At 43.0% G+C, this 14,357-nt stretch overlaps 1 protein-coding gene across 1 annotated transcript in view; it reads left to right on the top strand.

The window, feature by feature from the left end:
• The window catches only part of CHRDL1 (chordin like 1), a 37,590-nt gene extending 24,313 nt beyond the window's left edge, over positions 1 to 13,277 (top strand). Inside the window, exons 7-11 of the mRNA XM_060756202.2 lie at positions 1,942 to 2,116; positions 9,020 to 9,214; positions 10,634 to 10,801; positions 10,997 to 11,086; positions 11,224 to 13,277. Coding sequence (XP_060612185.2) covers positions 1,942 to 2,116; positions 9,020 to 9,214; positions 10,634 to 10,801; positions 10,997 to 11,086; positions 11,224 to 11,354 — 759 coding nt within the window. The 3' untranslated portion in view covers positions 11,355 to 13,277. The remainder of the gene's footprint in view (positions 1 to 1,941; positions 2,117 to 9,019; positions 9,215 to 10,633; positions 10,802 to 10,996; positions 11,087 to 11,223) is intronic.
• The last annotated feature ends 1,080 nt before the right edge of the window (positions 13,278 to 14,357 follow it).

The raw sequence follows: 14,357 nt of genomic DNA, 5'->3' as shown, positions 1-14,357 counted from the left end.
GCCTCTTCAAATTCTGCAGCACTGCTGGTCACAGCTGATCTCCAGCTGGAGCATTCAAGGGCCAGGACTTCCCAGTTCTCAGTGTCTATGCCAGAGTTTTTGACATTGGCTTTGACCCAATCTTTCAATCTCTTTTCCTGCCCACCAATATTCTGTTTTCCATTCTTGAGTTCGGAGTAGAGTAAATGCTTTGGGAGACGGTGGTCAGGCATCCGGACAACGTGGCCAGTCCAGCGGAGTTGATGGCGGAGGACCATTGCTTCGATGCTGGTGGTCTTTGCTTCTTCCAGCACGCTGACGTTTGTCCGCCTGTTTTCCCAAGAGATTTACAGGATTTTCCGGATGGAATTGTTCCAGGAGTTGCATGTGACGCCTGTAGACAGTCCACGTTTCACAGGCATATAGCAGGGTTGGGAGGACAATAGCTTTATAGACAAGCAACTTGGTATCCCTACGGATGTCCCGGCCCTCAAACACTCTCTGCTTCATTCGGAAAAATGCTGCACTCGCAGAGCTCAGGCGGTGTTGTATTTTGGTGTGAAGGTTGACTTTGGTGGAGAGGTGGCTGCCAAGGTGGTGGAAATGACCAACATTTTCTAATGTTACACCATTAAGCTGTATCACTGGCATTTGAGAGGCATTGTCTGGTGTCTGCTGGAACAGCACTTTGGTTTTCTCGATGTTCAATGACAGACCATTCAATGATATGTAATATCTAGGAATCTATAGGTCAGTGGTTCTCAATCTGTGGGTCCCCAGATTTTTTGGCCTTCAACTCCCAGAAATCCTAACAGCAGGTGAACTGGCTGGGATTTCTGGGAGTTGTAGGCCAAAAACATCTGGGGACCCCAGGTTGAGAACCACTGCTATAGGTCCTCCAGTATGACTCGATGATATGTTCTCATAAGGACATGTTGGAGGACCTAGAGTTTCCTAGAGAGAACACTTCTCTAGGGATTATAGGCCTCCAGCACAATCTCCAGGTCCTCCACATAAACCTTCCCAAATCTACCCTCTCCATATTAAAAGGCATAGAGACTAATGCAGTCCAAACTGCTATACAGATCCAACTGTTGTGCTTATGAATATATTTCCCCACTAAAAGAACACTCCAGGAAGCTAATAGTGATACAATGCAGACTGAATACAAAATGACTTGAATTGCCATATAGCAATAAATCTGTTGCAATCACATGAAGTAGGGAGTAAATCACCCCAAAATAAGTACTTCCAAACTTGTTTCCAGTATCTGCTTTGATTGGGTTGGAACGGAATGGATGGAGGTGAAAAACAATGTCCAAATAGGATTGTCTTTGGATGCAATGCATCTCAAGAAGTTTGGCTGGAATTGAGTCATCATTATGAGATGTGAAGTTGATAGAGCGATGCAGAAAACAGAAAGAAAAGGTCACTCTCTTGGCCAGAAGCAACTTTCCAAAACCCTTCTTGGTGTGATATTTACATGAGGACACTCCCAGAAGTAGCAGGTTGCCTTCCGAAGAGATCTGAAGACCTCAGACGCTGGCCCATTCCTCTGACCTTTGAAAGGACTTTCCAAGGGGGCTTTCCAAGTTATTTAGTTAACTGCAAAAAAAGCAAACAAACCAAGTGTAAACGTTTCACTGACTCATTGTAAATGTATCCCTCGATGTTTGTGTTTTTGCTGGGGATTATTTATTTTATATCTCTATGCGCCTGTCCATCATCTTTGTTGGCTGTTGGTTGCCTCTGAGGTTGCTGGCAGTCACTCAACCTAAAGCTTCTGCCAGAATAAACAGTGGTCCTATAAGGTGCCGTGGGTTTGTTTGGGGTGTTGCAAGAGAGACCGGACACATTTTTTAATATGTTCTCAACAACAGAGGCTCCAGAAACAAAAGCTCCTCAACCTTTGGTTCTCATGAGAATCCCTCATTCCTGTTCTCTCTCTCTCTCCTCATACAGAGACACTCCCCACATCGGTCCCATTATGACCCGCTGCCCAGCAATTCCAGGCCAGTTGCCAACCTCCCACGGTTCACTGGAGGCCGAAGCAACAGAGGAGCCTTGCCGGATTTGCAGCAAGCGTCGGGAACCATTGTTAAGATTGTCCTCAACAACAAACACAAACACGGACGAGGTAAAGAGATCTCTTCAGAGTTGGGTTCTTTTTTCTGATGAATGTTGGGTTAGAGATGGGCAACCACAGTGGTCACAGGATCACAATTCCCATTGTTAACCAAGATTACAATACAGTACTTGCAGTCCAAAATTTAGGAAAGATGCAGGTTGCCAATTCATGTCCTATTTTGGAAGAGAAGACCACTGATCTGGGCTTATCTGGGAATATTTTTGGTTGGAGGACCTCTTCCACCAGCCTTCTTCAAACCGGTGTCCTCCATATGCCTTGGACTCCATCAGCTTGCAGCCAATGGGAGTTGGTGAAGGCTATACTGTGATGTACATGGGATTCCTGTAGTGTTTTAGACTGCCTCCTAGAATTCCCCACGTAAACATGGCAAAAGAGTATCAACGTGGTTTAATGGTTTGAGCCCTGGACTAGAACTTGGAGCCCTGGACTAGAACTGCTCAGCCATAGAAACCCAGCAGTTGACCTTGGCCAAATCACACACACTTGTGATAGAGTCACCTTAGTGCAGCGTTTCTCAACCTGGGGGTCGGGACCCCTGGGGGGGTCGTGAGGGGGTGTCAGAGGGGTCACAAAAGTCCACCAGAAAACACATTCTTTTATGTTGGTCATGGGAGTTCTGTGTGGGATGTTTGGCCCAATTCTATCAATCAAAAGAGAATGCTCTTTTGATTGTAGGTGAACTATACATCCCAACAACTACAACTCCCAAATGTCAAGATCCATTTTTCTCCAAACTCCCCCAATGTTCACATTTGGGCACATTTGAGTATTCATGCCAAGTTTCGTCCAGATCCATCATTGTTTGAATCCACAGTTCTATCTGGATGTAGGTGAACTACAACTCCAAAACTCAAGGTCAATACCCACCAAACCCTTCCAGTATTTTCTGTTGGTCATGGGAGTTCTGTGTGCCAAGTTTGGTTCAATTCCATCATTGGTAGAGTTCAGAATGCTCTTTGATTGTAGGTGAACTATAAATCCCAGCAACTACAACTCCCAAATGACAAAATCAATCCACCCCAACCCCATCAGTATTCAAATTTTGGCATATTGGGTATTTGTGCCAAATTTGGTCTAGTGAATGAAAATACACCCTGCATATCAGATATTTACATTACGATTCATAAGAGTAGCAAAATTGTAGTTATGAAGTAGCAATGAAAATAATTTTATGGTTGGCGGTCAATGAGTAACTGTATTAAGGGGTCGCGGTATTAGGAAGGTTGAGAACCACTTAGTGCCACTGTAATTCAGAAACAACTTGAAGGCACACAACCACAACACAACAACAGGCTCCTATGATTCACTCAATGTTGTTGTAAGCTGTTGCTTACAATTTTGAATTGGTATTTGAATGATCTGGAAGATTTGGAGGGCGAAACTTCTTGGTTTCCAAAGAGGTTGCATTTTTGTAAAGTGTATGTTGGCTTTGGTGCCCAACTGGTTAATTTGTCTTATAGTTTTCCTATATTATGGGTTGTTGTAGGTTTTTTCGGGCTATATGGCTATGGTCTAGAGGCATTCTCTCCTGACGTTTCGCTTGCATCTATGGCAAGCATCCTCACTACCTCTGAGGATGCTTGCCATGAAAGCCTTCGACAATACATTTTTCCTATATTATTTCCAAAGTTTATCTAGTAGGCAAATTATATATACATCATCTCACATTATTGTAGTCCTTGTTTTTCTTGTACCCCAAACTGCTCTAAAATGTAACCAAACCATAGCAATTCATGTTCTCTTATTCTCCAAATCCCCACAGACCAGTTCAGAGCTGTTCAGCAGGAGAAGTCTCTGTCCTGGAGTGTGGTGGAGGCTCCTTTGGAGGCTTTTAAGCAGAGGCTTGATGGCCATCTGTCAGGGGTGCTTTGAATGCGATTTTCCTGCTTCTTAGCAGGGAGTTGGACTGGATAGCCCAGGTCTCTTCCAAATCTATGATGCTATGACCTCCTCAAAGCATAATACAACACAAACCCTAACATCTAACAAAATACATCATCTTTATGAGGAGCCCCCGGTGGCACAGTGGGTTAAAGCACTGAGCTGCTGAGCTTGTTGATCGAAAGGTCGCAGGTTCGATTCCGGGGAGCGGCGTGAGCTTCCGCTGTCAGCCCTAGCTTCTGCCAACCTAGCAGTTCGAAAACATGCAAATGTGAGTAGATCAATAGGTACGCTCCGGCGGGAAGGTAACGGCGCTCCATGCAGTCATGCCAGCCACATGACCTTGGAGGTGTCTACGGACAACGCTGCCTCTTAGGCTTAGAAATGGAGATGAGCACCACACCCCAGAGTCAGACATGACTGGACTTAATGACAGGGGACTACCTTTACCTTTACCTTATGTATTTTCTAGGTCCTCGAGGCAATTCCATGGCATGTTTCCATTGGAAGTTGACTATAGAATTGCAATGGAAAACCTAATTGTGCATAGGGAGGTGTCCTCTCTAGGCATTTCCGAGGCCCTCCGGATCTATAGTATGCTTTTACTAGAAACCATTTTAGTAAGGTTCACTACTATCTGCAGTTTTGGAGATCCTGAAATATATTCCCTGTGGATGTGTGGTTATACTGTGTAAATGTTGAAAAGCAGCCATAATGGCAGCAAAAAATAACATTCCAGGACAAACATATGGGAAATCAAAATAGTCCCATGCCCCCTGCATAATTGCCAAGGCCTGAAATCCCCATTGGATTTTGAGCTGGTATTTGAATGATCTGGAAGATTTGGAAGATGAAACCCAGAATACTTTTTTTAAAAAAACCATTGTGATGTTGAGAAAGCCATTCAATGCAAAACCAACACTCCACGGGCTCTCGAAAGTGGCCCAGAACATGTTAAAAGCATTTGATTTATGGCCAACTAATCTTTCCAGGTATTAACTCCCTGAAGGAATGTTGGCCATGGAGTCTTTATTATCCACCTGAACAATCATGGAATAACATTGCGGCGGGACGGCGTTTCATGTCGGATCCCAAAGTCCCCGCCTGCTCCTGTTCCTCCGACCTCCGGTTCACACACCACTCTATCATCAAAGCGATTTCTAACCGATTGGCTCCGGTACATAAAAAGCCACCAAATGAATAGCACATTTCCCATGCGCCAGACCACATCAGGGGAGCTTGGGCACTCCTTTTTGGATAGAGAAAGAAAGAAAAAAAATCCCCCTGGAATGCGGGCAGAGTCTTTGTCTCTCTGCATTTGGTTCATTCCAATTAATGGGAGTGTTATTAATTAACCGGAGATCTAACTTCACACAGAATTCTGGGGTCTTATGTCCCACTGTACTTTGAGACAGTGAAAAAATGTACTCTGTATTGTCGAAGGCTTTCATGGCTGGAATCACTAGGTTCTTGTAGGTTTTTTCGGGCTATAGGGCCATGTTCTAGAGGCATTTCTCCTGATGTTTCGCCTGCATCTATGGCAAGCATCCTCAGAGGTAGTGAGGTTCTCACTACCTCTGAGGATGCTTGCCATAGATGCAGGCGAAACGTCAGGAGAAATGCCTCTAGAACATGGCCCTATAGCCCGAAAAAACCTACAAGAACCAAAATGTACTCTGTTAGGGCATCTGAGTTTTCTAGCTCAGTGGTTCTCAACCTTCCTAATGCCACAACCCTTTAATGCACGCCCTCATGTTATGGTGACCCCCCAACCATAAAATTAGTTTAGTTGCTACTTCATAACTGCCATTTTGGTGCTGTTATGAATAGTAATGTAAATATCTGATATGCAAGATTTATTTTCATTCACTGGACCAAATTTGTCACAAATACCCAATACACCCAAATTTGAATACTGGTGGAATTGGAAGAGGGCATTGATTTTGTCTTGTGGGAGTTGTAGCTGCTGGGACTTATAGTTCCTCTACAATCAAAGAGCATTCGGAACTCTACGAAGAATGGAATTGAGTCAAACGTAACACACAGAACTCTCATGACCAGCAGAAAATACTGGAAGGGTTTGGTGGGTATTGACCTTGAGTTTGAGAGTTGTAGCTCACCTACATCCAGAGAGCACTGTGCACTCAAACAATGATAGATCCAGACCAAACTTGGCACGAATTCTCAATATGCCCAAATGTGAACACTGATGGACACACAGAGGCTATTTAACATTCCATCTTTTTCATGAGGGTATTCTGGCCACCAGGGGAGCTGTCGCTTCACCATCCATTTGTGACACTGATGGAGTACTTCCTCATTCTTTGCTTACTTGCTGGAGATTTTATGGCATTGTAAATTAGTTAAATTAGCCTCCCCACATAAGCGGCACCTACATTTCCTACTTGACAAATGCAACTGTCTTTCGGGCTGCAAAGGTCGACATCAAGCTATACAATGGTCGAAAGCTCACTCCAACCTGGGCTGGCTTCGAACTCATGACCTTTCGATCAGTAGTGATCTTAATGCAGCTGACTCCCAGCCAGCTGTGCCACAGCATGTTTAATTTCTGTATCACTACTCCTAAAGTTGTTGTTGTTGTGTGCACTTCAAGTCATTCCTGACTTATGGTAGCCCTATTGCGCAGTTTTCCAGGCTGAGAATGTGTGACCCGACATACCCATTTTGAGAAGAGCTCAGTTTTCCCAACCATCTTAATTTCACCACATCCGTTAGGCAGTGGTTGGACAAAAACATTGCGTAAGGCAGTATTACATGCCTTGTACAACATTGGAAAGTGTAATTACATTAGCATAAACTGTGGTCACTCTTGTTTACAGTCCCAAGAGAATTCCAACCAAAACGTAAAATTTGGCTGAAGAATCTTCATTCTTAATGGTTTGGGATAAGTTTGACCAAAGTGTTCCATGGAACCATGACTGCATCTCCACTATGGAATTAATGTATTTTGACTCCTCTTTGACTGTCATGACTCCCAGGACTCCATTGCACTGAGCCATGGCACTTCCAGAGATTTCAAACTGCATTTATTCTACAATGCAGATGCACTCCATGTCCCCTCATTTAGCATTGAGTTCCTGATGGAAATCAAAGATGCTCTGGCTAACAGAGAGATGGAGTCAGGTCTAACAACACTCAAAAGCCTTCTTGTCCTACTTTTGGCTCCATGCTGCACAACTACAAATTCCTGGGATTCCAGATCGGCAGCCATGAATTTCACCGCAGCTGTTTCAGAGACCCCCCAAAAGGCTCATTTGGATGCTAGCCAAGCCAAATGGGTTTCCCAGATTTTGTTTTTAGATTCCTCGGTCTGTACGGCTGTGCCACAAGCTTTTCGGCCGTTGTGAGCATCCTAATGCAAAAGGGATATCCTACTAAACTAGCAGTGCATCCCATTGATTTCAGTGGGTCTACGTCCTGAATGCAGTGGTTCTTAATCCAAGGTATGGGATTGGTGTGGTGATTTGAGTGTTGGATGCCAGTATAGGGAACAGGATTCCAATCCTTACCCTGCCATGGTGCAAATCACACTCTCTCAGCCTCAGAGAAAATCCTCTGAATGTATTGTCGAAGGCTTTCATGGCCAGTATCACTGAGTTGTTTTTTGGGCTATATGGCCATGTTCTAGAGGCATTTTCTCCTGATGTTTTGCCTGCATCAATGGCAAGCAACCTCTGAAGATGCTTGCCATAGATGCAAGTGAAACGTCAGGAGAAAATGCCTCTAGAACATGGCCGTATAGCCCGAAAAAACCTACAACAACCCAGTCATCTGAATAAGTATTGCCCAGGAACCCCTGTGATAGGGTTGCCTTAGGGCCACCTTAAGTCAGAAATGAATATAAGGCATTCAATAATAATAATAATAATAATAATAATAATAATAATTTTTGTTGTGTCAGGAGTGACTTGAGAAACTGCAAGTCACTTCTAGTGTGAGAGAATTGGCCATCTGCAAGGACGTTGCCCAGGGGACGCCCAGATGTTTTGATGTTTTACCATCCTTGTGGGAGGCTTCTCTCATGTCCCCGCATGAGGAGCTGGAGCTGACAGAGGGAGCTCATCCGTGGTCTCCCTGGATTTGAACCTGCGACCTGTGGGTCTTCAGTCCTGCCGGCACAGGGGTCTAACCCACTGCACCACCGGGGGCATAATAATAATAATTTTTATTTATACCCCATCACCATCTCCCCAATGGGGACTCGGGGTGGCTAACATGAGGTCAAGCCCTTTTTAAAAATACAATACAACACAGTAAAATACAGAATACAAAAAACAAAATGCATTAAAAAAAACTACAATAACAAAATAAAATACAATAACCACATAAAATAATAAAGCAAATCCACACAATATAAACTCGACAACAACGCAGCATGTCAGTAGAACAGTGGTTTCCAACCTTTGGGCCTCCAGGTGTTTTGGACTTCAGCTCCTACAGTTCCTAACAGCTGGTAAGCTGGCTGAGATTTCTGGGAGCTGAAATCCAAAATGCCTGGAGGCCAAAAAGTTGGGAACCACTGCTGTAGAAGAAGCATCTCTTCTAGGAGAGGAAAGCAGGATGATGATGATGATATTTTATTTTACATATAATATAAAATAATAATTTTATTTTATATGTAATATAATATAATAAAACAATATTACTAATAATATTAAAATATAATGGTATAGTACAATATAGTAATATATAATACTGATATTGTACTATGCAATATATATATATTGTACTATGCTAATTATATAATATATTGTATGTATATATATCTTGTAAGCCGCTCTGAGTCCCCTTCGGGGTGAGAAAGGTGGCATATAAATGTCATAAATAAATAAATAGATGATGATGATTATGATGATGATGATTGAAAATGTCATTATTCCACGTTCCAGATCATGATACGTCATGGGAGGTAGCCAAGAGTTGTGATTGCAGCCATTATGTCCTGGTGTAGATATCTCCTAATATCTCTGTGGCTTTTCTCCATCCCAGTGTGTGTTTCCAATGGAAAAACCTACTCCCATGGAGAGTCCTGGCACCCGAACCTACGCTCCTATGGAATCGTGGAATGCGTCCTGTGTACCTGCAACGTCACCAAACAAGAATGCAAAAAGATCACCTGCCCTGAACAATATCCCTGCAAGCAGCCACAGAAAATCGAAGGAAAATGCTGCAAAGTCTGTCCAGGTAGGGATGATAGCATGATGATGATGATGATGATGATGATGATTCAAAGACTCTGGCACAAGCAAAGACTCTGGCACAAGCCAGTCAAGGTGGTCCCAGTGGTGATCGGCACACTGGGTGCAGTGCCTAAAGACCTTGGCCTGCACTTAAACACAATAGGCGCTGACAAAATTATCAGCTACCAGCTGCAGAAGGGCACCTTACTGGGATCTGCATGCATCATACGCCAATATATCACACAGTCCTAGACGCTTGGGAAGTGTCCGACATGTGATCCAATACAACAGCCAGCAGAGTGTCTGCTGTGGACTCATCTTGTTTTGTTTCAAATAATAATAATAATAATAATAATAATAATAATAATAATAATAAATAATAATAATAATAATAATATTTTTTTATTTATACCCTGCCACCATCTCCCAAAAGGACTCCGGCGGCTTAGAAGCACATATCAGTTTGAGTTTAAGGGTATCCTCATGTTCTAAGATCTGTGCAATTTTTCAAGCAAGTAAAAACATACTCACCTCGCAATGAGCTTTTAAAATTACTGGCCACTTTATGTATTGACTGGCCATGGCCCTTCCAAATGTCACAACTGCCGGCATTGCACATGGCTAACAAATATGGCACTGTGCAAACCCACAGAAGGAAGAACTATTATACTGGAGCTGCTACAGAAAAGCCCCTGCTTCTAATATAACACTGTTGTGGTTGTTGCAGCCGCCATATTTTTTATTATTATTATTATTATTATTATTATTATTATTATTATTATGTACCCCCTCTTTTCTCCCCAAACTAGGGCTCAAACTATAGTGATTAAAGTATACCAAAGGTCAACTTTAGACTGAATTATTTATTATTTATTTATTTGCAGTATTTATATTCCGCCCTTCTTACCCCAACACATATACAGCAAACATTCAATGCTGTAATACGATTGCAAGACAGATAACTGTACATAAATAGAGTTATATAGGCTTTTTCCCATCTTCGGCATCTTGGAGGCTGTGCTCGGTTCCGGCCATGGGGGGTGCTGTCACTCCATCTTCCCTGCCGAAGAGCTTTGTTTGTAAACTTCTTCCTCAGCATTTTTCTGGCATTTCCTTATGGGTGCCTTAAATAACTCCCTGCTTTAAAGCGGCCCATATTTATATACTCACATTGCTATTTTCGAACTGCTAGGTAGGCAGAAGCTGGGCTGAAAGGCCAGGATCTCACTCCGAGCTTCGAACTGTCAACCTTTCAGTTGGCAAAATTTACTGCAGCTGGCGGTTAATCTGCTGTACTAAAGCCTGGCCTGTTAATTATTTCAATAGTACAAATTAAGCAATTTGCACTATTGAAATAATTTTAAATGTACAATTAAAACACAATATGACCTCCAGATCCATCATTTTTTTATTTCTCTTGCAGACGAAATGGAGAGTCAGGAGCTTGACAGTAAAGAATATTATTGTGGGGAAGAGACCCTCCCGGTTTATGAAGCCGTTCTAACAGAAGAAGGAGAAATCATCCGAAAAATTGCTTTGGAGACAGATCAGCCATCCCAGGTCGAGGTCCATGTCTGGACCATTAGAAAAGGTAAGCAAAGCAGGTTCTCCTTCAGAAACCAGCCATGTTGGACCTTTGCAGCCTGCTAATGACCTTGTAAAACTACAATTTCCATGATTCCATGTCACTGAGCCATGGCAGTTAAAGTGGGAGCAGATTTTGGAACATTTCTAATATGGAATTGTACATAGCCTTACAAAATCCACCATTTTTTTTGGCCTGTAGGTATCCTGAGCCATTTCAATACGGAGATCGTATCCAAGAGTGAATTCAGGCAACTTTCCCACTTTAGGAAGATCACAAAGACTACACTGAGTAAGTTGGTGTCTTTATTTTTGAGGGGAAAAGGTGGGGGCAGTCCTATTTATCATCATGCAAAGTCCCATTGGCTGTGACTTCTTGGATGTCTTGCCGTCGTAGTGAGGGATGCTTTTTGGTTTTCTCGGTTTCAGGCCAGTGGAAGATATTCAGCGAAGGAGAGGCCCAGATAAGCCAAATGTGCAAGAGCCGGCTGTGCAGGACTGAACTGGAAGACCTGGTGAAGGTGTTGTATCTCGAAAAGTCTGAGAAGGACCACTGTTAAGAAAGGAAAAGGAGGAGGAGGAGGAGAAAGGACCGCACTGAAAAGGGAAACGGAGGAAGACCTGGATCTGCAGCTGGACTGCGGGTGGATTTCGCTTGCCCAAAAGACCAAACCTCCCCTGCGAGACAACATTCATCTCATGCAAAACAATATTTATACATCTGGCCTTTAAATCCCTCTCCATAAAACCCAGGGATACTCTACATTATTCAGAGCTTATAAGGTCCTGGGAAACGACAACTTGCAGCTTTGCGCCTAGTTCTGGTCATTAAATCTTCCTGCTTGACCTCCAAACAGAAAACCTAGGATGCTCTCAGAGCCTGGGAAATATAGGTTTTGGGAAACTATAATCTCTTAACTACCCAGACAGTGGAGCTGGGGGATTATGGGTCCTGTAGTCCAAAAATACAGGGTCCCATTCACCACTGAAGCTTGGAAGGAATAAAAGGAAGGTTTGTTTTCATGTCATTCCTTAAAGGTTTTGGAAAAGTTCGAACCAGGCTCATAATAAGGCAGAAAGCTATTTCCTGTTAGTTGGAGACAATAACTGATATCTTGTTTGTGACCTACACAACCTCTAACATAGACCTGCACAGAAATTGATATTTTGTTCCTTCTTTGCAACCAACAAAGTCTTCCCCAGGAGTGCATCTGCACTGCAGTTCGACACCACTGTAACTGCCTTGTCTCAATGCCATGGGATCCTTGGAGTTGGAGTTTGCCAAGGCACCAACACTTTTTGGAAAAGAAGGCTCAAGTCCTTGTAAAACCACAACACCCAGTATTCCATAGCATTGAGCCATGGCAGTTAAAGTGGGGTCAAACTGCATTCATTCCACAATGTAGATGCACTCCCTGTTGGCTTTTTTTCCAGCAAGAGTAGACCCATTGAATGAATGGTTGAGTAGTGAGACAACACATGGGCAAATTACTAATCAGTTCAGTTGGTGGTAGCAATATTGGCCAACATTTTTGGAATATAAGATGAAAGGAGATTCCATCTGGACATTAGGAAGAACACCTATTAAGGATATAGTATAGTCTCAGCACTGTACATTATATCAACTTTGAGATAATTGTATCAACTTTGAGATAATTGTATCAGAAACAAGAAAGGAGATTCCATCTGAATATTAGGAAGAACTTCCTGATTGTGAGAGCTGTTCAGCAGTGGAACTCTCTGCCCCAGAATGTGGTGGAGGCTTCTTCTTTGGAGGCTTTTAAACAGAGGCTGGATGGCCATCTGTTGGGGGTGCTTAGAATACAATTTTCCTGCTTCTTGGCAGGAAGTTGGACTGGATGGCCCATGAGTTCTCTTCCAACTCTATGATTCTATGTGACCTCCTGGGAATTTCTGTTTCCACCAAAAGGAGCAAATACAGCCCATTGGGGTGGGAAAATGGGGTGAAAATCATCCTCAGATGCCACATAGTTCTTTATGACTCACAGGCCATAATCAGAGCTATTTTAAATAGACCGCTCTCACTTCATCATTCACTTATCTATATTCACTGCTATACTATTAGTATGCACCTTCCCTGGCAATGTGCACATCCTTGCATTTGTTTTTGGTGAAAAGGAGTGGATGGAGCCGAGTAGGTTTCTCTGCTCAGTGCATTTGCTGCATAAGAAAAAGACTCCTCAGAAGATCAGGTGTAAGATAGATGCCAATGATCTCAGATTCAGATTCTACATTGTAGGATTAATGCAGTTTGACGCTGCTAACTGCCATGGGATTACGAAGGTTTTTAGCATTCACCGATGTCTCACCAAACTACCACTCTCAAGACCCCATAACAATGAGCCATGGTAGTTAAAGTGGTCTCAAACTGCATTAATTCTATAGTATAGATTAGGCATGAGCAAACTTGGGCTCTCCAGGTGTTTTGGACTTCAACTCCCAGCATTCCTAACAGCCTCAGGCCCTTTCCTTTTCCCCCTCAGCCGCTTAAGCGGCTGAGGGGGGAAAGGAAGGGGCCCGAGGCTGTTAGGAATGCTGGGAGTTGAAGTCCAAAACATCTGGAGGGCCCAGGTTTGCCCATGCCTGTTGTAGATGCACCCAATATCTCCAAGAGGAGATCCTACCAGAAACCTTAGAGAACCTCCAACAACCACTGCAAACAAAATTCATATAGTTGGTAGACATGGAAAGAATATCCAAAATAAATTCGGAAAGGGGTTGAGCATCTAGTTTCTAAAATTTCAGGAAACTCTAATGACAATTCTGGACTTGCAAGAAATTTTGTACTTTATGTCTGATTCTGCATGAAACTTTCAATTTTTGTTGTTGCATAGGAAACACAGGTTTTTCTGCACAGGTTTTTCAGCATATGCACATGTTTTGCACAGGCTAAATCTCTGGCTAGAGCAGTGGTTCCCAACCTGTGGACCATGGACCACCAGTAGTCCACAAGAACGAAAATATGGTCCACGGCCTCACCATTACTACACCGTTGACTTGAAACCACACGACAATGAGAGCGATTGGTCTCTCGAAGCTCTCTTATGGTGCCAAGGGAACGGGGATGTCGGGAGGGGAGAGGCTGACTACCCATGAAAAATTACTACTACTATATCAGCTCTAGATTATTAAATATGGTTTTCTGTCAGTGAGTAGATGGCAACTACTGGATGTCATATGTTCTGTATCAGAAACTAGAGCTGATGTGGTGCATCCAATGCAATTTTCTGAATCAGCACTCCAAATAACCAAATTGAATCTAAAGTTGACCAAAAACAGATTCGTAACCCTTTTGGTACTGATGTTGGAGATTGGTCCCTGGTCAAAGTAATATCTGGTCAAAAAAGGTTGGGAACCGCTAGGCTAGAGCATTTGTGCAGAAAATACCAATGTCATATTTTAAAGGCTTTCTGGTAGAGGGAAGAACAAATGGCAAACCCGTTTCCTTTGAGAAAGAAATCAGTGAAAGATTATGTCCCAATTTAATGTGTATGGAGAGCCACTGATGGAGAAGGGTGAGCTAGTTGTGTCTCTGGGTTGAT

This window comes from Anolis sagrei, chromosome 10, assembly GCF_037176765.1.
Source record: "Anolis sagrei isolate rAnoSag1 chromosome 10, rAnoSag1.mat, whole genome shotgun sequence".
Lineage (NCBI taxonomy): Eukaryota > Metazoa > Chordata > Lepidosauria > Squamata > Dactyloidae > Anolis > Anolis sagrei.
The sequence above is the reverse complement of the archived record's forward strand: the minus strand, read 5'-3'. Positions and strand labels throughout refer to the sequence as shown.